The 23,122-nt window shown below is 38.9% G+C and overlaps 1 protein-coding gene across 3 annotated transcripts in view; it reads right to left on the bottom strand.

Annotated features, from left to right (window-relative positions):
* adamts18 (ADAM metallopeptidase with thrombospondin type 1 motif, 18) overlaps window positions 1-12,216 on the bottom strand; it is a 64,825-nt gene extending 52,609 nt beyond the window's left edge. The window contains exons 1-3 of one of the 3 annotated variants that reach the window (XM_051113853.1): window positions 11,931-12,216; window positions 11,703-11,775; window positions 9,373-9,692 (exon numbers count right to left, since the gene is read on the bottom strand). In XM_051113853.1, the coding sequence (XP_050969810.1) occupies window positions 9,373-9,692; window positions 11,703-11,775; window positions 11,931-11,987 (450 nt within the window). In that variant the 5' untranslated portion in view covers window positions 11,988-12,216. Of the gene's footprint in view, window positions 1-9,372; window positions 9,693-11,702; window positions 11,776-11,873 lie in introns of those variants that run through there. The other 2 variants (XM_051113855.1, XM_051113854.1) reach the window with 2 other exon arrangements.
* Between the last annotated feature and the right edge of the window lie 10,906 nt (window positions 12,217-23,122).

The following is a 23,122-nucleotide window of genomic DNA, read 5'->3' on the forward strand; positions in this document are numbered from 1 at the left end:
AAGGGAAGCACTCAACCACAGTCTTCTTCTGGTTTCACATTCATGTGCCAGACTTCTAGTTATCTCCTTCAAGAAACACTTGTAAGAGATGTAGATTAGAGGGCCAACGTCTGCTGCCAGATAAACATGTTTCATTTTCACAGCAAACACAAACCATGAGAGCTCTTTTAACTCTCACTCCATCGAGTCTTCACATATTCAAAGGAATATCAGATGTTGGGAATTAACTAATAAAGCACGGTCCTCAAAGCGCTACTCTATGAACGACTTAACCGCAGGGACCGTCTGTTTTATGTGGTTTCATGAGAACTGTCTTTGACTACATCACTAGTGACTCTTCAGTGCAAGTATGGGAAATAATTTATTGCCTGTCTCCGTGAATCTATGAAACGTAATTAGCATCTCTTTGTGTAAACTGTGAGTGTTTTTAAAGCTTCCAACCGTGGTATTATAATCTAGATGAGTAAGTGCTTACATGCTGTTAAAGGCTGGAAGGGAGCAGTGAGAAACCCAAAGCTGCTTATTACCCAGCTTTAAAACACATCTGCATTCCACCGCTGGCTTGAATCTGACCAGAGCATCAACTCTTTTGGCTTCAGTGGGAAGAGAGTGTGTGTTTGTGTGCATAGACAAATAATGGACACTTTCGGGGCATTTGGATATTTGGGATCTACACAAACTCAGAAACTGTACTTAACAAACCTAGGGTTAAATATATTTTTAACACTGGGCTAGCATGTTTTTGCATTGCTAAAATGATTAGGTCTGAAATGACACAATGCTAGAAAGCTATGTTTGAAACAGATAACCAACCATAAACTTAACAGTGCTTTTCTCATTAAATATTCTTTTGCAGTTAAAGAACATTTCATGTGGTGACTAAAAGCGCAATATCATGTCAAAATCAATTTTATGTATACAATGACAAGTAAATCTGAATACGTATCGTTATTTTTGTTTTCTTTGTGCGCAAAAAGCATTCTTGTAGCTTCATAACATTACAGTTGAACCTTTGATGTCACATGGACTATTTTAACTATGTCTTTACTACCTTTCTAGGCCTTAAACATGTCAGTTTTGTTGCTGTCTATGCATTTCATCAAAAATATCTTAATTTGTGTTCTGAAGATGATTCTTACGGGTTGACGTGTGTGTGTAATTAATGACAGAATTTTCATTTTTGGGTGAACTATCCCTTTAAATTACAAAATTCAGGTCTATATCACTTTTTCTGATGTTATGTTTTGGTGGATTCAATTCAAAACAGGAAGTCCACTATTTATAGCATAGTCACACCATAATACCCAGATATAAAACATAAGGGAAAGGGGAGTAAAATTGGAAGAGGGAGAGAGGAAAAGTGATCTTGCCTCAAAAAGAGGGCATTGCCTAGATTTACTGCAACGCTTTGCTAAAGATTTGGGACGCTCTGTGGTGTTAGGACGCAACACTCTGAAAAGCACTTAAACAGTGCAAAGTAAACAGAAATGCTGTAGGAAAAAAATCACTTTATTTGGAAAAAAAGATCAACTTGTCATCTGGTCATAAACTGAATTTCTCCATAGACCTTTGTCACACCATATTTTTTATGTGAATGAAAACAAGATTGTAAGAAACAGACTTACAGTCTTTACAATGGTATGTATAAAGATACTAGATCACACAATCTTCAAAACACAACTTTTATGGAGTTATTTTGTAAAGACGATATAGCACAAGCAATTGATCACAGCCTCGTTTTCATTCCTGTCAGAAATCAAATACGGCACTAGCCTGAGTCTGACTAAGGTCTATTAAACCAGTTGGAGCAAGCTGGTCCAGTGGGAAAGCCGGAAAACTAAATAAACAAGAAACGTGATTAAAAAGATGAAGCTGCTGCCCAAGCCTCAGATATCTCAAACCTAAGTTGTCAATGATAAAACGGTGTCCTTTCATAACTCCATTACTCTAAGGAAGATGCATGAGCTTGACTCACATAATTAAACCTCAGTGGAAAAATGAGAATTTTAAAATGCCTGTCCCAAATGGTCCTAGCCAGGAGATATGGGATTCCTTATAATATTTATGGCTTCTCAGAGCTGGTGCGACAGCCACTTCACCACTGCCCATTAGTTTTAGGTCTTCAAGTGAGTGAGAACAAGAGCTATTACAGGACCAGTCTGCCTTTCCTCTTCCTCACTCTCTCCAACAGTCTCTCCCTCTCTCTCTGGCATCCCTAAGCAGCCTCTACATCACTGTCACCACACAGACCACCAGGGAATAGCCCCTGGCAACTCCTATAGTGCTAACATGGCATAACACCCCATGAATTATGAAAGGGGGAGTGGGGAACATTTGTAACTACAAAGGAGCCCAGCATATATTCACTCTGGTTTCAATTTGTCTGTCTGCCCTCCCAAAACTCAGACAAGTATAAATGTCCACCACGTCACCTGAGCATTGTCTCCCATGGTGCAGCGCATTTGAGTCTCAGCTAGCAGATTCAGAGTGGTTAATTCAAGGGACTGAGTCAAACAGTGGCAGGAAGAATCCCAGACTGGTCCCAAATAGGCCCATGTAGCTGTAGGGCATTGCTAAATTGTTATCCGATACATCATCATAATGGCATTGCTATGGCAAACAAATTACTGTAAACTGAACAAACAAGCAAGACTGAAGCTGTGTGCAATACAAGTCCTAGAGTTTCCAAACGTTTGATGTGAAGGATCCCATAAAATGATGATACCTCTTGCAAAGGACCCTGTTCTTAAAATATGAAGGCAGCTATGTAATTTAAGCCCAAGTTAAGATGCGGTCACATTTGCCGCTGTTCGGCAAGTTTCTGCAGGCAAAATCTGGGTCATTTCAATAGAAATCCTTGTCATAAGGAATTTTGAATGAGGGCAAATTTTGCCACAGGTTTAAGTTGGTTATGCTTTGACCAACAAAAAGCTGGCCGGTTTGAAAGTAACTTTTGTGTGAGCTTTGATTTGTACATCGCTACACTGAATGGACCATTTTTTTTTGCCCATAAAATTTCGCTAATATGACCACTTGTGAGAAAAACAGTAAATGTAATAGTATAAAAACAACACTTAACAATTTAATGATTCCCATTTATGTTCTCATTGCTCTGAAGCCATAAAAAATGAAATCATTATCTGGAAAAGATTATCTTTATCTGTGGAAACTATACACTGAAAGAGAGAACATAAGAACGTAAAGGGATGGTTCACCAAAAAATGAAAATTCTGTCATTAATTACTCACCCTCATTTCGTTCCAAACCCTTAAGGCCTTTGTTCATTGTCGGAACACAAATTAAGATATTTTTGATGAAATCCAAGAGCTTTCTGACCCTGCATTGACAGCAATGCAACTGACACGTTCAAGGCCCAAAAAGGTAGTAAGGACATTGTTTAAATAGTCCATGTAACATCAGTGCTTCAACCGTAATGTTATGACGCTACGAGAATACTTTTTGTGTGCAAAGCAAAAAAAAAAGACTTTATTCAATGATTTCCTCTCTTCCGGGTGCCTATGCTGTTTTTGCTGTCTATGCAGGGTCAGAAAGCTCTCGAATTTCATCAAAAATATCCTAATTTGTGTTCTGAAGATGAACGAAGGTCTTACTGTTTGAAGGGTGAGTAATTAATGACAGAATTTCTCAATTTACGTACTATGATTCACACATTTTTCCCTAGAAATGTAGAAATGTATCCCTAAATAAGCCTCAACAGCTTGAGGTAATTATAGCAATATACACAAAAACAACATATATACACAAGGATCTAAAGTATTTGTGCTAAATCATAATCAAAAGAATCACAGTGTCTTGATATTAAATTATAATGCCACTACCCAATGACCCAATGCATCTATACTTAATTTATGATGCCAGGAAGAGGGTCTCAAACTGGAAGGCCCCCAACAGCGTCCCCATTTCAACAGAATCTCTTTCAACAGTCTTTCAAGTACCAATCTTGTCTGATGGAAACCAAAAAAGCATTTTCTCACAATTTCCTGAGTCAGACAAGCACTACAGATCTGCTCTCGGAGTCTGTGTATGGTAATTCCCAGCCTCGCTCTTCCACTGATGTTTGAATGGCCTGGCGCTCTACTCTCACTGCAGTGTATCCACACAAGCTTTGAGCGCACTGACAGCTTTCCTCCTTTCCAGTCAGAGTGAATTAGCATCACAACTGTCCCTAAGTGCAATCCCACACGTTAGCGCATCAGCTTGAACCAGCAGGTCTGGTGCTGAATAAACACAGCTGAAGTGCTTCAGCAGCAATTCACACACATACACACCTCACACATTCACAGACAGTCTAGCACCCACAAGGCTGGACTATGGGCCGGGCTGTCCATAAAAGATAAAAGAACACTTTGCCATCAGAAAAAGACTTCATGAAGCACCCCCAACCCCCCAAAGACACAACAGAGGGAGTCTGTGGGAAACCTGTTTAGCAAAAGTGACTAACACCTTGTAACATTTGTGCATACTACATAATTGATTAATTATCTGTTCAGTTTTTACTTGTTAGCACAGTTTACATAAAAGATGTGATTAATTTAGACACTGAATGTCACATCTGCTCAACCAGTACAATTATGAAGGCTTAACATTAATTTGATTCGTTCAATATGAGTAAGTTACTCAAATAAGAACTCATTTTCTGTGTCCCATCATGTAATCAGTAACAAGGTAAAAAAAAAAAAAAAATGATAGTCTGACTGTGAACAGAAGAGACAATGGGGGGCTTGGGAAAGGTCATGTCTGAGTTCAGCATGATTGGACATGTTTGGAAAGAGCTGAAATTCAGTGAAGGCCAAATCTAGTGAATCCCCTGCCCCACAAAGCCCTGCTTGCAAACCATTCAAAAGACCGGGAGGATAATTAACTATACTCAGTTGTCTGCCTGGTGGACTCTGCCTACATTCACATATCTGTCCTAATCATGAAATGCTGAGTTGATCTGTATTTTTAAAAGTTTTTGAAAGAAGTCACCAAGGCTCACTGCATATCTTTGATCGAAAATACAGCAATATGTTGACATATTATTCCAATTTAAAATAAAAGTTTTCTATTTTAATATATTTTAAAAAAAGGGGGGTTTATGTATTTGTATTTGTTTATGTTTTGGCAAAGCTGAATTTACAGCAGCCATTACTCCAGTCTTCAGTGTCACATGATCCTTCTGAAATCATTCTAATATGCTGATTTGCTACTCAAGAAGCATTTCTTATTATTTGGTAGTATACATTGATTAGTAACAAAGACAAATAATCAACAAAGCTGAGAAATTCCTCATTTTACCCTGTTGAACAAAATCAGCATATGCTGGTTATGTATGTTTTGAAGCATGGCTGCTGGTTTAAGCTGGTCATGTGCTGGTCATGAGCTGGTCCTAAGCTGGTCCTAACTAGCTCCTGCTCAGGACCATCTTAGGACCAGCACATGACTAGCTTAAACCAACTCATGACCAGCATATGACCAGTTTAAACCAGCTCATGGCAAGCTAAGGACCAGCTTAAACAAGCTCAAACCAGCAGCCATGCTTCAAAACATACATAACCAACATATGCTGTTTTTTTCAACAAGGCAGGAACACCATAAAATACCAGCAAATAGCCTCTCAATCAAGTTGAACATCATGAAAAAGGGAGGGGGAAATTTCCCAGCTATGTATGTTGACTGAGATAATGAATGAATTCACAATTTCAACATTTCAAAGCTAAGACTGTTTAGTCAACCTATTGTTATCCTACCCTGCAGAGTTGCTAACTTGCTAATTGTTAGCAAACTATGTCGTCAGTTAACATAAACTGATAAGGAACATCAAGTCTATTTTCTCATTACCTGCTCTAAAAACGTAAAGGGATAGTTCACCCAAAAATGAAAATTCTGTCATTAATTACTCACCCTCACGTCATTCTAAACCCGTAAGGCCTTTGTTCATTTTCGGAACCCAAATTAAGATATTTTTGATGAAATCCAAGTGCTTTCTGACCCTGCATAGACAGCAATGCAACTACCATGTTCAAGGCCCAGAAAGGTACTAAGGACATTGTTAGTCCATAGTCCATGTGACATCAGTGGTTCAACCGTAATTTTATGAAGCTACGAGAATACTTTTTGTGCGCAAAGAAAACAAAAATAACGACTTCATTCAAAAATGTATTTTCTTCCGTGTCAGTCTTCGACGTGCGTTCACAAGAGCACCACAACCACAACATGCATGTGGTGCTGCTGAGCCGCCATTCTTACGTAGAATAATAATAATTCATAATTCATTACATTTATATATAGTGCTTTTCTAAGCACTTAAAGCGCTTTTACATTGTGAGGGGGTATCTTCTCATCCACCACCTGTGTGTAGCATCCACTTGGATGATGTGACAGCAGCCATAGTGCACCAGAACACCCACCACACACCAGCTTACTGGTGGAGAGGAGACAGAGTAACACAATCAGTATACGGGAAATGTTAGTAGAACGTCCATCTCTCTTAGTTCATCGTCTGTATATTCTGGCTGACTGTTTTATGTACAGTGTGCATCTTCTTTTGCTTGTAAGCAAAGCGCAGCATATCCTGGTCCTACGTCAGAAATCATGCATCATGGTACTCTTGTGAACAAGTCTCGAAGACTGACACGGAAGAGAAGAAATTGTTGAATAAAGTCGTTATTTTTGTTTCCATTGCTTCATAAAATTACAGTTGTCACATGGACTATTTTAACAATGTCTTTACTACCTTTCTGGGCCTTGAACGTAGTAGTTGCGTTGCTGTCTATGCGGGGTCCGAAAACTCTTCGATTTCATCAAAAATATCTTAATATGTGCTCCGAAGATGAACAAAGGCCCCACAGGTTTGGAACTAAATGACAGAATTTTCATTTTTGGATGAACTATCACTGCTGACAGGGCAGTGAATGTGTTAAGTTACTGAATGAGTGCCCATGTGTCGTACAAATCATAACAACTAAATATAGCAAGACTGCCAGAATAGATCATACATCAATAATCCATGTTGAACAGATCTCTAAGCCTTTCATTGTGGTACTAGAGCCAATTCAGGACGGCATGGTGGCCCAGCCAGTCAAAACATGTCTAGAAAGCAGGATCAGCCTTTTCAAAGGGGGATGGGCTTGAACCTGTCACCAGCCATATGGAACCGTGACCCAGAGAAGGCCCGGGGATGTGGATTTGTCTATGCCTAGGCTGGAAAAGCAACTCTGAACTTGCACAACCATGTGACCCCGCAACTCGATCCAGTGGAGGTTCTGACCTCTGAACAAGAAGTAGCAGAACACCAATCCAGAAGCTCCACCTGCTAATCCACTTTTACAAACTGAAGCAGCTTTGGGTCTGGCACTCATGCCAGTATGGATGCAGCCCATCTAGAAGATTTTGAAATAACCTCGAAACAGCACACATGACTACACTAATCCACAAATCAACAAGCATTTCATTACTACGCTGATGTGTTTTGTTTTAGGGTTGGATGGGGGACGTTTGATCATGCCGCTAAATCTGGGGCCAGACAATCCATTTGAGGCAAGTGATAACAGCAATTGAAGGCCGCTCAGTAATTAAAAACTTTAAATGAAGCAGGACTTAGCGAGTAAATCCCTCTGTTCCTGATTTAAAGGCCCGGGACCGCCTGTTCTTCATTTAACAACTGAATCCCTGTCCATCTGCTATGTTATGCACTGTTTAACAGAGACCAAGAGGACTAGCACAAGCAAATCAGACTTTCATCAACTCAGTAACCGAATGGACGGCATTACACCTGAATGTGCCGACTGTGGGGGTTCTCATCCACAATGATTTTACTTTTGGACCGCCATTCTCGCAACACAAAACCTCTCTCTTTCTAAGCAACTGCCTCCTTGGCCTTTCACGGCACAAGGGGTTGCTGCGGATCAGCAGAGGGATGAATGGGTTCTCATTTGTACTTAATCCAAAGCTCCTCATCAAGCGGAGATGACATGGAAGGGTTAAATTCCTCGGTGACTCGTTCTTTTTCACTCCAACAAAGAAAGGGAGAGTGAAAGAGGCAGAGTGACAGAGTGAGAGACCCCTTTTTTTCTCAGACATTTCCTTTGGCTTCTGTACGTTAAAGCACAAAATCTAAAGGGACACACAGGTCTTGTTTGGCATCCTGCATGTCTGAAATTGGGGCACCTTTAAGGCCACCAAGAGAATCACCTAGAGCTTGGGCCATCGTTCAAAAAAAAAAGAGCTTCAAAAGAAGGGGGAGTAGATCAAAGAGTCCCTGCAGTCTATTCAGATGCAATTGCTTCCAAATCACATTGTGTTGTCACACAGTTTTAAAAGAATGGGTCACTGCTGTTTTATTGTGGAGAAGCTACCACTAATGAAAAGGACAATGCAAAGATTAGCGCTGCCAGCCAACCGCCTGAAACCTCACTCTGTCTTTAATTGTAAAGAACAAGGGAGACAGGAAAGCAGGGCAAACACTGAACAAAAGAACAGGGAGCGGAGGCAGAGAACGTCAGCAGTATGATTTTACAGTTGCCCACCATCCAAGGTGAGATGTGATCCTCTCTGAAGGAAACATGTCAAGCATAGCTCAGCACTCCACTGTGTCTGCACTTCAGTGCTCTTCTTGCACAATATATACTATACTAAATGCTCTGAGGCACATTTGTACTTCCTAAGCTCCCACAGGCACGATATACACTTTACTAACCATAACTCAAACATGTTTGCATACTAGAAACATTGGCAGCTGCTTGAAATTGTCCATGTAATTAATGAGTAAACGAACACTGGACAGCAAATATGAACTTTGTTCCAAAATCTAATAAGCTGACTCCATAGGCCAGGGGTTTTCAAACCTGTCCCAGAGGCCACCCAGCAAAAGGTCTGAAACCCAAGGCAGGAAGAATGAAAAAGACAAAAAAAAACAAGTGCAAACACTGGTTGGAAAGCTGGAAAGTGCAGTGTGTTCAAGATGCAAAGTCTGTTCCAAAATATTAACTTAATTTTGCTGCATCTTAAGATAAGATAAGGTCAAATTCGAAGAGAACATCACAAGGCGATCCAAGACTGCTTTGCAACAAGATCAGTGAAAAAATTCCAAGATGAGGGATGTAGCAGACAAAAGGTTGATTCAATACTGAATTAATTACTAAAACAATTAGAAACATCCAAAAAAGTTGTGTTAGTGAAATGAGTGAAATGCATTTGTATGATGCACAGGCGTTGCTGCCTATATAGAGCATTTCAAATTAGTCAGTTATGAGGTTCCATTTTAGTCAGGATGCATCCTTAAAAAGCAGTTGCGTATGTAATTAGTAGACACTGATGTAGCTTGTTTTGGAGTCTGTGAATCTCTGGGTGAGTGCAAAGGAAGCCACTTACCAGACCTGTGCAAGTGGATATAGCCACAGAGGATTCAGAGTGGTTTCGGATGGAGCCCTGATAGAGACAGTTATGAATAGAAGGGTCAAGGGTGGCTGTATTGATGCCCGTTGCACCCAGAGTCTGTACAGTAAACCCCTCTGCCAGCACATGGGACGGCTGCAGGTCTAAGTGTAATTCCTTGCCAAATGCAGAGACATGATAGTGCACTGGACCACCAGCTTCTGAAAGGGATCTCCTGCTCCTTCCATGTCTTGACAAATCATGGGAAATGTAGCTTCCAAGTGAGTCCACTTCCACTGGTGTGGCAAAATCATAATCTGTGAAGAGGACCAACACAGTTTAAATCACCTGACTCAATACCAGTCCATCATCAGTTTATTAAAACATTTATTAAACGTACCTGTGGGAATGTTTACGCAAGACATGAAATACGTACCCTCATGTACGTTTCAGGACACATTTGATGTGAAATGTCCACTGAGTGGCGCTAAAAGAGTGTTAGTTTTTTTTATGAACAGATGAACGTACATATGGTAAGCTTTATGTGATGTTGGTTTTGTACGCGTCACAGCAGTTCTGACTTGAAACGTCCATTGAATGGTGCTATAACTCGTTTTAAAATAAAGTACCATCTGCACTACATACACGATAGTATGAACAAAAGCAGTGTGACGTAAAAACGAAATTGCAAGCATGCTGTTTTTGATCTGTTATTTTTCAGCTCTTTCATTGTGAGCCATGTTTTTCACAGGATTCATATCCAAAGGATTCTGCATCCTAAGAAAACGAAACATATGGAGCTGTAATCATAACCCTGTATGACAATGATTACAAGTGCTAACTGGGGTTCTTTATTAGCTAAAGGTTCTTTATTGGCATCAATGGTTCTATATAGAACATCCATGGAACCTTTTAAATGCAGAAAGGGTTTTTCATAATCAAAATTTTTAAAATATTCTTCATAATGGTTCTTTTACACTGTAAAAAAATTAAAAAACAATTTGTTGAGTCAGCTTAAAATAATGTTACCCTGCTGCCTTAAAATTTTAAGTTCAGTCAACTTAAATATCTAAGTTGTCACTATAATTTAACATTTCAAGTTGAATAAACTTTTTTTAGTTGACTGAACAGCCAGGTTATAAATTATTTCAAGATGACTCGACAAATTGTTTTTAGGAACCGTTTACTAAAAGGCTCCTTGGGGAACCAAAAATGGTTCTTCTATGGCATCATTGCAAAAACACCTTTTTGGAACCTTTATTTTTTAAGAGTGTAGTGTTCTTTTCTGCTGGAAACTGCAGTAATATGTACTTATTAGTACATATTTTGCATCTTGCGAAAACGTTTCCACAGGTACATTTTCGTCACAGGATCAGGTTGTCTTACTAATATAATTCTAACAGGAATTAAGTCAGACAGGTAAATAAAGAATTTTTTGAGTTTTATTCCAGTGGATTAAAGCTGGCAATTTTACCAGACATATACTTTTAAACTATACAGCCTTTCTCTTCCAGAAAAATTGGACCAACAATATTGATGACTCATCCTGCACTACAAAGTTTTTGTCCAAAACATCCTCAACTGAAATGTCACTCCCACTACAGGAAGGAAAACTGCACTGTCAAACCATTTCATGGGGTCTTGTCAACACTTGCTGTCTTTTCCCCTATCTTGTCTATCCCTAACTCACCCATAAAAATGTAAAGAAATTACCTCCTGGCTCTAAAACTGTGCATCATTGTTAAGACTTTATTTTATATTTCTATATCAACATACACGTGACTGTATGCAACATTTTGTACTGTCTCATGCTTCTGCATGAACTTGTTTAGTCCCTAGTGTAGCCTCTGCAAGCTCTGGAAATGACGAGTAAATTAACATATATTCCATGTAGCCACAATTTATATCCAAAGCTAAGTCAAGCATTTAACCAGTAACTCACAATGAGCATACATTCAGTCAAGCGTTCTCGAACTTTTGTCTGGTAGTGTAAACGTTAATTAAAAAGATAATAAACTCTCTGACTAGCTCAGTAAATAAATAAGAGATGAGGGAATCCCTTTAATGCGCCCACACATACAGTACGCGTGCTAGTGCACGACCACCGGCACATGCAACTCATATTTGGCAGTGTATTTATGTTGTAACTTCTTAATTCAACGGATATGTGTGGCATGCTTCAGCGTATTTGTATGTTTATACGTACAGGTATATCCAGGTAGGGGTCTTTTGATCTTAGGTGGAGCGCAAAAGCATGCATCGGCATCAATCATTGGCTTGTCATCAATCAGAAAAGAAATACAGTTGCAGTGCGTAAAGACACCAACCTTGATAGAGGACGCCGCTGTCGCCGGTAAATGAGACTGATGTTACAGAGTGGAAGCAACAAAACTGCAGAGCCTGCAAAAGCGCAAACAACTCCCCATAATTAACTTCTTAAGTGACAATGAGTAAAAACATATATATTAGAATTAATTCATTTTCAGTGTGTCACCTGCCTTTATAAAGTTCCCAAACGACACACTCGCCAAAAATCTCACTGATGTGCTGCTTACCAGAGGGACTTGTAAACTCCAGAGCAAAAGGAAAAGGCAATCCATGTTGTCATGCATGCACCTTTACTGTTACCTCTTCAAAAACGGGGAAAGCAACAATCCGCAAATCCATGCAATGCAATTTAGAGACATTGCTAATTGTATAAACTGCCCTGCTTCTGTCGTTCCTCAAGTAAAATCCACCAAGTCCATTTGGGTAACGCGCACCGCTTCTGTTTGCAAGCGCAGGTACACAGAGAACTGCTGACTGCTGAGCAATGACAGTCGGCGTGTAGGCTATGCGTAATGTGTGTGTGTGTGTGTGTGTGTGTGCGTGTGTAAACTATACTGTGATAGTGGCACCGGCTAATGGACAAAAGGTGGGGGTTTAAATTTCCACCAATCAGCGACGCCCATCTGCGGGCGATTCAGTGTATTAGCGCTCCTCACTGTCCGACCGTCCATAAACAGATCACAGAGTTCACTGAAATGGGATACAAGTTCGTAGCACTCCCTTTAAATGAACGGTCCGAGCAAGTAAACACACGCTGTCGAAAGAGTTTATGTGTTCAATGTGAAACCGAAGAGTTGTGAATGGGCTGCTGATGATTTATGATACTGTACGCTTTACTGTATAATGAAGCGCTTTCACGTCAGGTCTTGTTCCTAAAAAAAACTACTGTCATGAATATCTGTTCTGCAAGCTCTCAGCTGATAGTCTACACTGAATGTAAAGCAGTTTGTTTAAGTGATTATTATTGGGCGCTCTTGCTCATCTACCGCATCTATTCAGCCTTTTTCCACACTGTGCAAACAAGATCTCCTGACAACTTGATTCTGGTTGTAGCCTTTATAACTAGGCAACGTTTAAAAAGAAATGTTTTAGAAAAAAAACAAATCTCAGTAGGCTGTTACACCAAGAACAGATATAAATCAGAAATAAATGCTACAGTTCTTTCTAAATGTGTTTACACAGACTTTTAATTATCTTTAAATAGATGTTAAAAGAAAGAAAGAAAATAAACAACTAGGCCTAATTTAAAACAATAATTAAAAAAAAAGAATAAAACACAAAGGAGTCAAGATAAGAGTCATTCGTGGTTCAGAGTCAAGTGGCTGCATTGTATGTTTTGCATTTACTGTAAAGAACCAGCTCACAAGATTCATTTATTCACGAATCGTATTACACTCGTTTTTGATTCTTTTGAAAGATCTGACTGATATGAGTCATTTATTTGGAACTGCACTTCACTCAAAGCACTTTTACATTTACTAGCTGGCTCATTAAGCAACTTTTTTTATGGTAGCCTATCAGTCCACACCGATTGCTGATGCTTTCCATTTTTGCACTCTAGATTTAATATTGTGGCAACGCTAAATAGTAGGACAAAATATTTAGCAAAGTGTTAGTACGAATGAAAACTTGTGAGAATTCATGCTCAAGAACTGTTAACAGTAAACAAACGTCATGAAAATCATTGACTCCCCATATTTTTAAGAGATTTAATCAGGTTTGAATATGATCTAGTTTTTGGTTCCCAGGCCTATAATAACCAAACAGAGGACAGCTGTTATTACACACTGACTCCAAAGTCTTATTAAGACAAGAGCTCAGTCTACATTTGGGTGAATTTGAGCAGTCTCATTTGTTTGATTGTTTTCCCTGTTCACCGTTTTATTAAAGGAGCCCATAAAACTACCTGATTTTTATACTAAAATGTTTATGAATCACATAAAAGTTAAAGTGGAGGTTCAGCCAAAGAATAAAAGATCAATTCAAGACGTCATAAGAAGTGACTTAAAAGTAGCTTGATATTTATTTTGTTTGTTTTTCGCAATGGTTTCGGGTTTTGTCTCTAATGAACAGAGGAGGCCAAGATTACCGTGCTCCACACAATATCAACCATATGACAAGTAGCTCGAAGAAAGTCTCCATGTGAAAGGAATAATCCAGTGAGTTTAATTGTGCTTTACAATCCATTAGTTTCTAGCCTAATTTTGAAAAGTCCTCAGAAAGAGTGTTGTCAGATGTTTTAGGAAATATTGGCTGGGGGCTCAGCTTGTCAAAGCCAAATGCATCAAACCCCAAAGGAAGATGGTTTTGCTTTGACTACAGTGTTATTTACCTAGGTTTCTGTGCCAGTTTTTCTTTCTCTGGTTTTAAAACTGCCCAAACTCCACTGAACGGAGTGGGCACGGAGAGCTGAACGTGCAACACCATACCATAAAGCCATGGTTGACATATGGGTTCATGTATACAGCATATTAAATGGAGTGTCAAAAACAGTCAAGAGGTTCACTTATAGATGTCTCCAAAAATCAGTCAGACTGTGCACACAACCTACTAAAGAGCAGTTGAAGCCTGGAGGGGGGCACAGATATAATACTTGCCAATACAAACTTCTGGAGCAAATGAAATGACTCTTAAACGTGCATCTTTAACAATTCAGATCGGCACATATGATCGTTTAAAGCAACTTTTGCAATTTAACGTAATGCAATAGGCAGTGAGGTCATAACTCAGCCTCTGACCTCATATTTGCTAACATTTGTTCCCGCTCTCTTTACATGGCTGTACACCATTTGTTTTATATTTGTTTGCATGTTGTGGAGAAATGGCTTTTCCAGCTGTGGCTCCAGCTGGGGAGAACTATGCCAGGTCAGGGTTGCCCATATCTGCTCCTAATTTACCCCACACTGGGTTTGGAGAATAGAGTGCAATACTGGAACCATAATGTCTGATGGTCAGTCAGAGGACTTCTCCAAATAATTATGATCTGCAGGTTTCAATTTATTCATGCAGAAATACACAGCACAGCTCATCTACATGTATTTGATAGCATTAGGTTTGTAAACTCTCATTCACTTTGCTGAGGAGGACAAACCTATAAATCACACAACCTACTTTTAAGGACCAATTTCCATTCCACTCAACAAGACTGTTTATCTATAATAGAGTCTATGTGGGCTGTATCTTTGGAAGTAAATGTGGTATCCAGACAAGAATGTTAAATGGAGAGGTCATAAATCTTAAACCATGACATGAATCTATACACCTTTGAGTGGCGGTTGCACCCACTATTTATTTGACTGTGTCACCGAATCCCCAAACAGTCTAGGAAATAACTAGGAAACAACTACCTTTCAAGCCTGACCTCTTGACTTCAGCTCGTACCCTGGAGAACATCCCTGATATCTGTTATCTTATGACTTGAAGGCCTGAGGAAACTTCCAACTTGCATTATCTCAGACATCATGACAAATACGGCTGCATTTGCGTTCATTCAAATTCTAAACTCTACCAACATTAAAGGACTAACTGGAGATCAGTGCTTTGAGTGCTTGCACCCACATGTGTGTTATGGGTCAAACCGTGGTTAAATTGGTGCTGATGTGACTGTTTACTGTCCGTTTAATCTTGTTTACCGTTTGTTTACTATTCTCCGTTACTGTGTACCTGGCCTGAGAGTATAGACTTCAAAACAGTGTCAGCACTCTATAAATGATCAAGCACGTTTCATAATGTTAAGACTGAGAATCAGCCCAGTTTAAGAAAAACATCTTGACATTGTCAGTGCAACTCCTTGAAGTTCAGGGAAAATAAATAACTACAATACTATCAACACGACATGCCTCAAGACTAGGGTCAAATGCTCATCTAAATACATTTATAGAAAAAACAAATACATGGGAGAGTGGTTTGTATATGTCTAGCTCTGTTTTGTAATATCTGTTTGCCTAGTCTGTGTGTTTCTGGAGTGTATTGGCCTGCATGCATACAGTATGTGTACGTTTTTGTGGGGTCTGAGAGGAAAAGACTGAGATATGTTTTAAACAATGCCTCAACATCTGATAAGACTAATGACTGCTTAATCTGGGATAAAGCCCCCACCTCCATTCCCTCCTAAAAGCCATGAGTGTTGACCCATAAAACCATTGTGTCTCATTTCCATGATGGACTTTTTTGAATACATCCTGTATAGTACAAAAATATTGTTATTTACCTGTACTGTGCAGGTTACTGTAGAGCTAACAAGAAAGCAAGCAAGAAAATATGTAGGATGGGATTTAATTTTAAAAACCAGAATGGAGCCAGGCAGGATGCGATTTTGAAAAAATAATGAATAATAGATGTTGGTTAACATTATCCAGTAATCTGCATGGCCTTAGTGATGTCACCAGAAAACGAAAGTCATTTCTGAGGAATGCACCTTCAAAGGGCTCTACAATCCCGCACGTCCTGATTTTGCTGAGTTAGATGTGTTCCTGGGTCAACATATTTTGCTGACCCTGGAACAACATTTTAATCCAAAAATTTAATCTTGACCACATCCCTACACCTAAACCTAACCTTACCCATGAGTAATTTCTAAAATCTGAGGAAATGATAGATGAATGACACAAGCACCAAACACTGATTGTAAGCCTAAACTTCACAAAAACTATAAAGTGATTTTTGAAATCTGATTGGTTAATCACAATGTGGTTCCAGGGTCAACATAGATGTTGATCCAGGAACATGTCGTACTTGGTAAAATCAGGTTCTGCCTACAATCCCACCGGAGGAATAAGGGTCTTATATAGCAGAACAATTTGTCATTTAGAAAAAAATAACACAAAATAACAAAAATTGTATATATTTTTAACCACAAGAGCTTGTCTTGCATCTGGAAAGGTCACGTACGGTTAGTTCTTTGTCTAGGTACTCCAGTTCAAAAAGGTTTTTTTCCCCTCCAACTTCAAAATCATCCGACATCATTGTTTTACCCATTTTTGTGAAGGCCGTTTGATTTTTTTATTGCATGTTCGCTTTGTAAACACAGGGTCGGTACTTCCGCCTATGTCATGCGTGACCTTTCCAACGTGACTACATAGTGCGTGAAGTTGAGCTAGTGCAAGATGAGCATTTGTGGTTAAAAAGTACATACATTTTAAACATTTTTTAGAAAATTACCAATCTTTTTGCTAGACTCTTATTCCTAAAATGGGATTGTGTAGAGCCAGCCCGACTTCACTAAAAATTTGCACATATTTTACAAGTCGGCTAATTCATACGAAATTGTACGACCTCATACAAATTTATACGATTTTAGGTAAAACGTAAGTTGCACAATACGTATGAATTTGTACGAATGCCCTACACCTAACCCCACCCCTAAACCTACCCGTCACATAAATCGTACGAATTCGCCACCTCGTAAAGTACGTACAAATCGGTCGTGAGATAGCGTTAGTAGAACCCTTTGAAGCTGCATTGAAACTGCAATTGGACCTTCAACCCATTGGGTCCCATTTAAGTCCAGAATATGAAGAAAAATCCTGGAATGTTTTCGTCAAACCTTAATTTCTTTTTGACTGAAGAAAGAAAGACATGAACATCTTGGATGACAAACTATTTCTTCTTCAGACTTTAACGGAAGAATATAAACCTTTACAACTGTTTAATACCAAATACACATCTCTATATGTTCTCTTCCAGTCCACAAAAAAAGAAAGTACCTGTGTAAGGTATCACTACAGGTGGGCTTTACCCTCCAGGCTTTAGGTAAGGGGAAGATAATTTGTGGGAGACGAGGCACCTGGGAGTCTGGCGATTTCTCTTTAAAGACCTCTCACTCTGATCTATCAAATAAACACTGTGACAGACCTACTGAGCTTATCTACATGCTCCAGTTTAATTTGTTCCTGTACTCATGCCTTTAAACGTCAATGTTTATTTATTGTTGTACATGAAAGCTCACAAAACTACTCAAGCAGTAAACACTCCACATCCTATTAGCATCTGATTTATCATTGTTGAAGAGAATTAGCGTAAACCTCACAGCAAGTCTCCATTGTGTTCTTGTTTGCAGTGAGCAAACAGACCAGACTGTATTTTTAGTTTAGCGGTCTGCGCTCGAAGAATCTTCTGAGTGGCATGTTTGACCATGCGAAACCATCATCCTTCATCCGCTGTCAGACATAGAAATTTACTCTCCCGTAATTGCAGCCTAAATACTGTTGTTTTGGTTATTTTTTCCCCCCATGTGTGGAAATATAAAACTTGCAAGAGTGGAGAGGTTAGAGGAACAGGCAGAAGTTTGTTCTGAAGCCTCTTTCTTGACTTACCACAATAACCAGAGAGAGCCGGGGGATAAGGAGTGGCACCAAGGACACTCCAAATACAATAATCAAGATAAAGATACAGTGCATATGGCTAATTTTACTCAAAGAACCTGACATGTCAAGTACAGATATACTATATAGCATAGTATGGAACCTAGCATGTCATTTATTAACTGACATTTTTGCAGCCTGGTGAGATTTGAGAAAGTTGTGCAATGCATCAAACAAGCACCTCATCAGCATTTCTTTATTACAAAAAAAAAAAAAAAAAAAAAAAATCAATTGGATAGAAGTAGTTCTGAAAGTATTTAATCCATTTTTTTCCATAGGGTTTTAAAGAATCAAGAATAAGTACTGTTAAATAGTTCTAAACTAAGAAATAAAGCAACCAGCTCTGAGGTAAATGGACATTTCCGGGTTTCTCATCGCGGAAGTCGTCATAGTTGGGTAAAATCCGAGAGCAGTGAATGGGAGAGTACCACAAATATATTTTTTTGCATTCACATTTGCTCAAATAGCCAAAGAAAAACTCCACGATAGTGTTTTCACGACTTTCAAAGGGAAAAGACTAATATCGGCAGTCAGAAAACAGTCAAATTTACCGTCCCTACCATAGACTCGCCATTAGAAACACCCTCGCATAAGGGTTAACTATTTTTTGTAACTTGATGAAAAGGTGATATGATACAAAGTATAGTGTTTTAAATGTACATAAATAAAAAAAAAATTAAAACATGAAAAACTTTTAAGGATTTCTGATGATGCTGATGACTGTTAAAACGCGTCAACACAGTCTTGTGAAAAGAGTCCATGACAACATTACTAACTTTTACTGGAAGCCAAAAAGGAAATGAACATTAAAAAAAAAGACAATGATACAACACTTCAATTAAAGCTGCAAGCAGCGTTGAAAGGGCCCTTGCATACAGGCTCACTGACAACTTTAAGAAAACAGTGAATGGCTTTAAGAAAACAGAGAACGGTGAGCAATATAAAGCATTTAAAGTGGTAAATATACAGGGAATGCTTCAAAGTCATTTATATGTGCCAAAATTCCTGCTTCTTCATCTGTGTACTCCGGTTCAAACGGTAGGGCGAAAAACTCAATCTTATTTTCTCCTCCAACTTCAAAATCATCAGACTTTTTTTGTAAAAGGCGTTTGATTTTCTTTGCACATACGCTTCCACCTAGGTCTCGTGTGACCTTTCCAACGTGACTACGTAATGCGGGAAGTCGAGCTAGTGCAAGACGAGCATTTGTGGTTGAAAAGTATATACATTTTTATTTCTTTTAGAAAATGACTGATCATTTTACTACATAAGACCTTTGTTCCTCGGCTAGGATCATGTAGAGCCCTTTGAAGCTGCACTGAAACTTGAAACTGAAAGCTCTATTGCAAAGTATAAATTCAGCATAAATTCTTCAAGCCTGGAATTACTTTCTTAGCCTTAAAAGCAATCAGCAGTTCAATGCATGGAAACCAATCAGAATCATAGTCTTTATATTTTCTGTAAACAGATCTCCAAAATCCAAGAGCTTCTCATTGTTTTGCAACACTGAGTTCCAATTTCAAGACACCACATGCACATTTTAGATAAGTTGCCAAAGTCGTGGTGGTCCGTGAGAGCAGAGGATGTGATATCGTCCCTACTCGCCTCATACATCACAGCCTATCTGTTGACCCTGGGCTTGCTACTCTTAAGGATTTATCTCCTATGTGGTTACATGTACATCTGACCCTTTGACCACCCATAAAGTGAATGGCACTGTAACCTACACCCCTCTAGAGGATAAAGCTAGTCTTTGATCACACCAGGAGGCAGGGCCCATCTCAGCCCCGAACAGGCTGCTGAGGGAGCCATTCTGGAGGTTAAGATTAAGAGAGGTGAGCAGAGCTGAACGTTAAAATCACTGGACAAATAAACAATGGGGAAGAAAGTTATTCACCACAGAAGCATCTATCCGGTTCTAAATGAAGTTTTGGCAGGCCATCTCTCAGCTAGAATAAAAGTACCATTAGCCTAATAGAAAAACAATGTCTAATCTATGAGATGGACTCACTAATATTGTGAAACAAACATGTGTTTGTGTGTGTTATTTTAGATGTATTGTCAGAAAGAACACTTTCGTTATTTCACAATAAAGATGAATCACAAGTCCAATAGCAAGAATTGATGCCTGATGTTTCATAAGCAGGCACTGGACACAATCACAGCCCACAAATATACACTAAATAAACTTCTCACTAGGCTTCTCTTTAATGACTGACCACATCTCTAAAAGCCAAAGAGTAATATTCTGCGGCAGTCTTTTCTTTTATATTCGGTTTTAACCAGAAAAGCTTCACTTATGAATTATTAAAGATTCATGCTAAAGTCTGTCCTCACAAAGCCAGATTTATGTTACATGTCTACTGCATGTCTTACCATTTCTCCAGTGTAATGTTCTTTTAAACCCTGTGCATTTTACTTTAGATTTTATTAAGAGGAAATTGCAAAATAATGTCCATCTATAAACACAATTTATGACACATGTCCTGTTGCCAAAAGGTTTGCGGTATGTGAATTCTGTTATGGACATTGCAGGAGTTGGTTGATGGTTTGTGTACAAGTTTAGCTGGAGTTAAAGTGCCCATGTTGGACAGTGAGGTTTAGGTTTAGGAACAAATGAGGACATGCATTTTTTTTTTTTTTAATTTCATCAGGTTAAATTGAAGCCATTAAGCTTGCAGTAATGATCAGACCCAATGACCCAAGTTGGCAATGTGATTTTACTACCAAAGGAAGGGTCAGTGAGAGTTGGACAGAATGAATGAGAAAAGAGCATAAAAGTGAGAAGATCTTTGGTGAACCAAACTGAGGTTAAAGAGACCGAAAAAAGGAGGGGATGTGTTTCAGCATGCTTTGGGAATTCCCAATGTAGCCCCCTGCTGGCCGGCCCGTCAATAGTATGAAAACACACGGACACACACACATTCTTCTCTTACTTGCTCCTTTCACTCTCTAAGATGATTTGCTTTCACTTTGTCAAATTAGCCCCCCCTCTACCTCTGCTTTCTTACATTCACACGGGGTCTTGCAAATAGCCGCAGGCAGCATTAGCTGTGGGCCGAGTGGCAGTCTGGCTTTCTTCTCCTGTAGAGAGGCTAAAGAGACGTCTCCGGGCATCAACAGGAGGCCAATTCACTCTGACCCATTCACAGTCGTCACTGCCTGTCCTCTGTTCAAAGAAACTCTCCGCTCAAACAGCTACTGAGTTTGAACCTTTTTCCAGAGGACATTTTTGATTCATCCTTACTAGAGAGAGACTGATAAAACACCATAGTAAAAAAGTAATATCAGGCTCAAGCAAAGAAAGAAAAAAACTATTTTTAAAAAAGTAGACGTAACAGAAGTATATTTTAGCGTGTTACCAGCCTGAAAAATTTGAATTACACTAGGTCAGGGTGAATGTTGAATCATCAGTAGATCTTTGATGGTGATATATGTTATATATTTAATGCATATCGAACATGCATTAGTTTTCAGTGACACCTTCTGCAGGTTACATAGCTACACCAGTAGGCGTACTGTCTTTATGATCGAGTCACTGAATCATTTAATAACACTGATTCAATTAGAAAGGAAACAACTGTCAGTTTTAATGAGGGAGTCATTGAATAATTCATTTGTTCAACAACATTGATTCACTTAAAAGCAAGACAAAATCACTTATTCTTCTTACTACATAGTAGGCGAAAAACAGTAGTATGTGCAAACATATTAAAGGAGAAGTCCACTTCCAGAATAACAATTTTCAAATAATTTACTCACCCCCTTGTCATCCAAGATGTTCATGTCTTTCTGTCTTCAGTCGTGAAGAAATTATGGTTTTTGAGGAAAACATTTCAGGATTTTTCTCCATATAATGGACTTCATTGGTGCCCCGATTTTGAACTTCCAAAATGTAGTTTAAATGCAGCTTCAAAGGGCACTAAATGATCCCAGCCAAGGAAGAAGGGTCTTATCTAGCGAAACGATCTGTCATTTTTTTCGGAAAAAAAAAATCTGTATACTTTTTAAGCACAAAAGCTTGTGTAGCACAAGCTCTGGGATGCGCGTCCACGACGCTACGTACTATTGAATCACATCAAAAGGTCACCCAGAACGTAGGCAGAACTACAGACCCAGTGTTTACAAAGTGAACGTGCAAAGACTAAGGAAGTGCAAATAAGTCAAACACTGTTAACAATCAAAAAGGTACAACAATGCACGATTCAGAAGTTGCAGGAGAAAATGAGATTTTTTTGCCTTACTCTACCTTTTTGAGCCGGAGTACACAGACGATGAAAGACGTGATTCGTAGTGTCATGGACACGCATTCCAGAGCTTGTGCTACACGAGACTGAAACATCCATTCAGCTGATTCATTCAACAACATTGATTCACTTTGAAACAAAACAAGTGATGGTTTTTGTGAGTCATTGAATCATTCATTCAAAATATTTGTTCAAAAACACTGATTCACTTAAGAATTAAAAAAAAGTGAGAGTCTTTGTGAGTGAGTCATTGAAACATTCATTCAACTGATTCGTTCAACAACACTGATTCACTTTGGAACAAAACAAGTGACATCTGTGTGAGTGAGTCATTAAAACATTCATTCAACTGATTCGTTCAACAACACTGATTCGCTTTGGAAAAAAACAAGTTACGTCTGTATGAGTGAGTCATAGAAACATTCATTCAACTGATTCGTTCAGCAACACTGATTCGCTTTGGAAAAAAACAAGTTACGTCTGTATGAGTGAGTCAAAGAAACATTCATTCAACTGATTCGTTCAGCAACACTGATTCATTTTGGAACAAAACAAGTGACAGTCTTTGTAAGTGAGTCATTGAAACATTCAACTGATTCATTCAGCAACACTGATTCACTCTGGAACAAAACAAGTGATGGTCTTTGTGAGTGAGTCATTGAAACATCCATTTCATTGAAACATTTACTCAAATGATTCGTTCAGCAACACTGATTCATTTTGGAGCAAAACAAGTGACAGTCTTTATGAGTGAGTCATTGAAACATCCATTCAGCTGATTCGTTCAACAACACTGATTCACTTTAAAAC

This window comes from Labeo rohita, chromosome 7 (assembly GCF_022985175.1).
Source record: "Labeo rohita strain BAU-BD-2019 chromosome 7, IGBB_LRoh.1.0, whole genome shotgun sequence".
NCBI lineage: Eukaryota > Metazoa > Chordata > Actinopteri > Cypriniformes > Cyprinidae > Labeo > Labeo rohita.